This window comes from Poeciliopsis prolifica, unplaced genomic scaffold, assembly GCF_027474105.1.
Source record: "Poeciliopsis prolifica strain line A6 unplaced genomic scaffold, Auburn_PproV2 SCAFFOLD012, whole genome shotgun sequence".
In the NCBI taxonomy this organism is placed as follows: Eukaryota; Metazoa; Chordata; class Actinopteri; order Cyprinodontiformes; family Poeciliidae; genus Poeciliopsis; species Poeciliopsis prolifica.
This window is the reverse complement of record NW_026562387.1, coordinates 9,556,023-9,562,145: the sequence shown is the minus strand read 5'-3', so window position 1 is coordinate 9,562,145 and position 6,123 is coordinate 9,556,023. Positions and strand designations below refer to the sequence as shown.

The following is a 6,123-nucleotide window of genomic DNA, read 5'->3' as shown; positions in this document are numbered from 1 at the left end:
GTAAAATTATGATTAGGTGCTGTGATCCAGAGAGCAGTGTGACATTTGCAAAGGAGCTGTTTCACATTGACCGGTGGCTTTCTGCATGGTCAGGAGCATTTTGATAGATATTCTGTGCCTATGGCTCTAAAACAACAAGTATGCTTCACAGTGAAACCCTGTCAAAGTCCAACATATCTCAAATGTATGAGGCTTCCTATTTTCAGTAAGAAAAAAGAAATTCAGTAAATACAAAAAAGCAAGTAGCCAAAAATGAATCCAATAGACAAAATGAATGAAGAGGAAAATATTTACAATTATTTTCTATTTTATAACAATTCAAAACTAAAGATTGGTGGCCTTCATGAGGATTTTTTTTTCTTATATCATAAGACCCTTTCCTATGTTAACAAGTTGGTTGAAGAAATTACCATCCGAACACTAGAGGTCACAAAATCAAAATGGAGCTGGCAAAACAGTTAAATAAATAAATTACATAAATAAAATAACATAGAGAAAAGAAGAAGAGAGGAAGGGGAAGAAAATGGGAAATAAGAAAAAATGCTTCAGGATTCACAAGAATGGTGTATGGCCTTTCATATAACAATGAAATATTTTGTCCATTAAACTTTTCTGTTCTTTTTACAACAATGGGAAAAAGTTAATTAGTCTCCCACTAAACTAGACCCTTAAGACAGTGACCAAGTTTTAATTTTGAACATTGCTCATGCCGCACCTCCACATTTAGCTTGCTGGTTACCTACTACAGATAAGATACTGTCAATAAAACCCTCACAGAACCGCATTCAAAGTTTTCCTCTCGGCCAGCCTCCGTCCGCAATGTTAAATTTAACTGTACAGCTAGTCCTAATCTAAATCCCACTGCATAAGCATTGCAAGTTGTACAGAACCTGTGTCCATCCATACATTCTCATCTTTATTGAACTTTCATGCTAATTAGATTTAAGTTTAATGATTTGAACACTCGTTGGACTTACGAGGCCACTGGAGGCTAATTGAAAACAACAACAAAAAAATACGGCTGATTCAGTCATTGTCAATCAGTCGGAATGACTGTCAAACTGTCGGCTAGCTGATTTAGTCAACCGGATATTAAACTCTATCTGGCTCTCTGGTCGAATTTTCCTCCTTAACATTATGTTACTATTTGGGTTGCTTTGGCAGTAACCCACCCAAGATCACAAGCCCACATACTACACGGAAATGACAAAAGAAATTAACATCTTCATCCTTTCAAACACTCTGGGAATAAAACAACATCTTACAATTATTCTGATCCATTTCTAAGAAAGTAATTATAGATATCACGCTGGTAAATAGCGTTACTCCACCCACGCGGAAAGAAGATGCTAGCTGCCTTCAACTCTCTGGAGAACCAGTGCATGCAGGCTGACATCCACAGAGGAGGGAGGCAGCTACTGCAAGCATGTCCCACGCTGCACGCTCTGAGTGCAGCAGAAGCTGCCATGCTCACTTTGGTGATCATTTCCAGTGAAACATCAGAGCAACCTGGTATATCCTGACTCATGGGATTGTCTGATTGGCTGCCAGGTAGATGATGAAAATTAATGAAAGTGGGCACAAGCAATTACCCCTAATAATCTCTCTGTCGCCTAATGAACAACTGTTTCATCAGCAGTTTTGTTAATATCTTAAATCTTAAACTATCGGGGGTTGAGATTGCTACCCTTTGACCAGAATTGGGTACTGTCATGTTAAATTATGTTCCAGATCACAGATAAAATTTAATATCCACATCACACCTGGTAATATAAGTAATAAAGTTATATTGGGTACGCTTTAGGTGACCTTTAATCACCAGAAGCTGATCGTAAGCCACAAAACAGTGACCTTCCAAACATGCAGTACCCGTGGGGTTTAGGATATGGGCTACACAGATACAAAGGGCTGGTTTAATCAATGCAGCCTTATTGATTGTTTGTCAAAGGAAAGAAGGAACATGGAAGGCAAATCAATTACACATATGCAATGCATAATCAAATTTCAGCAAAACTGCTGAGGTGTGGAAAAAAATCTTCAGTTGACATTTATGCTAGTCCTACGTGCTGGTATCCATGCAAACTGAAGAAAGTAGATGCTTAGATAGTATATAAAGAGTTGGAGGGGTGGGGGGGTAATGGGATGGACAAACATAAAGAAACACATCATTTTGGGGAAACAGCATCACAAAGAGCAAATAATACAATAGATGAGTCAGGAGTAAAGTTGTGGAAAAGTTCAACATAATGTTTGGTGCATTATAATAAAATCCAAAGCTTTGGAAAACTTAGATTTTTTTTTTCTTTTAAGTGTAAAATACAAGACAAATCTATTCAAGGTATAGCTGTCCACCTGAACTGACAGGCTGGGCAAAGGGGGCATTAGAGAACCACCTCATGGAAACTCTGGAGGAGCTGCAGGGATCCACAGCTTGGGTGGGAGAATCTGTTGATAGAACAAATAAATATTAATTTACGGTGAAACTTGACTGATTATGAGTTACTTGAAAAGTGATGCTTACATGCACTAGCAATTCAGTTTGACTGTATTGATGCAAACAAGAACAGGCAGAAACTTCAATCTAGAAAGTGACATACCCCAAAAACCTTGCTGCATGTTTTTTTTTTTTTTTTTTTTTTTTTTTTTTGTCTTCCCATTGTCTTTCTAGGGTTTTGGAGACACAGAAGTTGAGGACCTAAACTGAAATTTTAGTTATTAGAAAGAGCAAAATACAACACGTTTTCATTTGTGGTGGAGAAGATCCTTCACGGTTGTGCAGCAGGAAGAGACTTTATTCTGCATTTCGAATAGGAGCAACTCTACATTTCATGGCCATCGCACTGAAAAGTCTTCTGCGGCAAAATGCGTCTCCATCATATGAAGAGGCATTGCGTTATGGCACACGCGGAAGGGTGTGTGTGTGTGTGTGTGTTATTTCGCTTAGTTTCCGCACATCTATGCCTGCTCTGATCACACATGCGTGGTTTAGATTTTCGTGTACGATAAGAATAAAAACAACACGCAACAATTCGCGTTGTTTGATTAAGTTCACTTCGGGAGAGCAACCTGCTGCCGGGTGTGATTTGGTCATCACCTTTGTGCTGCGGCGCAGCGCAGCGCAGCGCGCGTCTCTCCGCTCCTCCTTTCCATAGTACACAGCGGGACAGTCCGCAGTTCGCTCATCCCGCTCCTTCCCCTTGCCTTCCTTTTACGCGCTCGACGTCTCTGCATTGACAGCGCTTGAGAGAGCCAGTCTTCTCCAGAGCTTTTTAGGTGCTGGAAAAGCGCAAGGCACTCAGCTCTCCGATGGCGAATCGGTCCATGTGGTCGTTCACAAAGAAGGATTAAAACCTTTTTTTTCCTTTCTTTCTTTTTGTTTTCCCTCCCTCCACCTCTTTCTCTATCTGTCTGTGTTTTCTCTGCACACCAATTTTTCCACATCATGTGGGACGCGCGTTGTGTGCGCGGAGTGCTCCCCTCAGTCGAATCCGCCTAACTGAAGGGGGATCCCGGCTCGTTTTTCCACCTCTGCTCCCTTAGGACACAGAGGAGTTTGCATGAAAAGGCTGGTTTACAGCGGCAAGGTGAGACTGGCTATTTAATGCGACGTTAATAACATTGTTAGCCTGTTGTTACTTTACACTGAGACCAAAGGGAATTTGTGAGCTATAGAACTGATACGGGAGGTAGGTGGTGGATTGTGAGGGAGCTGAGTGACTACTGAACACTTACAGTGTAACAGGTATGCTGCAGTGTACACACACACACACACATATATATGATTGTATTTTTTTAAATTGTTTTTATTGTTTTTCTTTTCTAACTTATGAAAAAGGTCCTGAAACAAATGTGTTATGCAAAATGGCCAAGGCCAAATGTAACTAAGCTAAAAAAAAACATGACAGATGGATAATCTTCCAAAGTTTCTGCCACACTTATTACAAATAAATATACAAGGTTGAATTTTATTACCGACTGCTATAGGAGTCACGTTGATGTGAGATTAAAGCCTTACTATGAAGAAACATTGCTGGATCACAAAGCAAAGCAGCTACCTTGACTGGTAAAGTGGAATCATTGATTTGGTCCAATGCTTTCTAAGAAACGTGATGAAAGAGATCAATAACACTGTGCAGCTGTCATAACACTTGACTGGATGTCTGCAACCTGAAGGGAGGTACTCTGTGTTGGATATGTTTCATTTATTCTCTGTCTGAGAAGTCTTCTCTTTTGTGTTTTCAGCCATGGAGGGACTTGCCTAAAGAGGATCCAACTTAAGTCAAAAGTTTCATACTTTTTCCTCCGGTTTTAGTCTTCGCCAGTTGCAAGATCTTCCAAGAAGTTTCCAATTCCATTATCATGGCCGAGAAGCTAGGATCGGCGGGGCCTAAACCCAACAACGTCCGAACTGCCCCACCACTGCCTCCCGAGCCCATTGAGATCATCCGCACCAAAGCCAGATCACGCAGGGTCCGCCTTAATGTTGGGGGTCTGAACCACGAGGTCTTGTGGCGGACCCTTGACCGCCTGCCCAGGACCCGGCTTGGCAAGCTTCGAGACTGCAACACTCATGAGTCCCTCATGGAAATCTGCGATGACTACAGCCTGAACGAGAATGAGTACTTCTTTGACCGGCACCCGGGGGCCTTCACCTCCATCCTGAACTTCTACCGCACGGGCAAGCTGCACATGATGGAGGAAATGTGTGCCCTGTCATTTGGCCAAGAGCTGGACTACTGGGGGATCGACGAGATCTACCTGGAATCCTGTTGCCAGGCCCGCTACCACCAGAAGAAGGAGCAGATGAACGAGGAGCTGCGGCGGGAGGCTGAGACTATGAGGGAAAGAGAGGGAGAAGGAGAGTTCGATAACACCTGCTGCCCAGAGAAGAGGAGGAAACTGTGGGATCTCCTGGAGAAGCCCAGCTCCTCAGTGGCTGCCAAGGTAAGAATCCAAGACTAGAAAGTGAGATTGTACCGCCTGAGTCTCACATTTTCTGCTCACAAGCAAAGCCAAACACTCTGGTTGCATAATAACACATTGCAGGCATGCTTGTTAAAGACCAACTCCCACGTGCGCTTCAAAACATACTCATGAGTTCATCAGCTTGAATATGATATGGTCAATAGAAACAGTGGCTAAGATAAAACAGTGAAGCTTGTATGAGGATCTGAATAAATGGAGAACGCCAAAAATATTTTCATGTCAATCAACTTAACTTTAAGTACTTCATGAGAAGAGATTCATGTTTCTCTTCCAATGCCACATTGTTTTGAATCAGTCTTAGTGGCTGGATGATAGAACAGGATTCTCACAGGTATATTGCTGCCGCTCTAAGCATTTACTTGAGTTAAATTATATTATTTTATTCAAAACCACGGTTCTCTGTCTACAATACTGTTGTATTAGTTGGTTCAGTTTTCATTTCATTTTAAGAGATGACAAATTCTCTTCCTACAGACAGAATGTTAAATTTAATACATCAGTGCTGATAAAAAAAATAATAATAAAGCAGTTATTGGTAGAAGACCTAACTTCTTAGCATACAGTTTTGAGATTTACTTGTATGTCATTATAATTGCCAGTTTTGTGTATATGTTAAGTTAGAAACTGTGCTACTACAACACAGTCTTTTGATTAGTGATCAGAGCTGATTAAAGGAAAATAGACTGATTTCAATCTCTTGCCTATTGATCGATGCATCTCTAGATCCTGCTCTTTTGTCTTAAAATGAACAACATATCTCTTGACTGTGCAACTTGGCACACTGATGTTAAACAGCTTTTGAGTTAAAAGAAAAGATGTGACACCTCTCGTTGAAAGGAGATTAATTTTCTTTTTATTGGCTATTATGCCGAGCATTCCCCGTTCCTGCATTATTGGCATATTCCCTATTTTCTATGAATCAGCCATTGGCAGTGACTGACAATGATCCTGTCTCAGCTTGATTACAGCATTCGTCCTTTATAGGAAAGCCGTGTATCATATGAATTAATTAGACAGAGACTGCCGATATCTAATTTGGGGCCTAACTCATGTGACAGCACTTGAGTAATTTGCTATGCAAAACATGTCTGAAGTGATTTACTCCTCAGTGGAGTTCTTTTTTGGACTCTAGACACA

At 41.0% G+C, this 6,123-nt stretch overlaps 1 protein-coding gene across 1 annotated transcript in view; it reads left to right on the top strand.

Annotated features, from left to right (window-relative positions):
• The first annotated feature begins 3,174 nt into the window (after positions 1-3,174).
• The window catches only part of LOC129364561 (potassium voltage-gated channel subfamily B member 2-like), an 89,978-nt gene continuing 87,029 nt past the window's right edge, over positions 3,175-6,123 (top strand). Inside the window, exons 1-2 of the mRNA XM_055037257.1 lie at positions 3,175-3,584; positions 4,243-4,944. Of these exons, the coding sequence (XP_054893232.1) occupies positions 4,360-4,944 (585 nt within the window). The 5' untranslated portion in view covers positions 3,175-3,584; positions 4,243-4,359. The remainder of the gene's footprint in view (positions 3,585-4,242; positions 4,945-6,123) is intronic.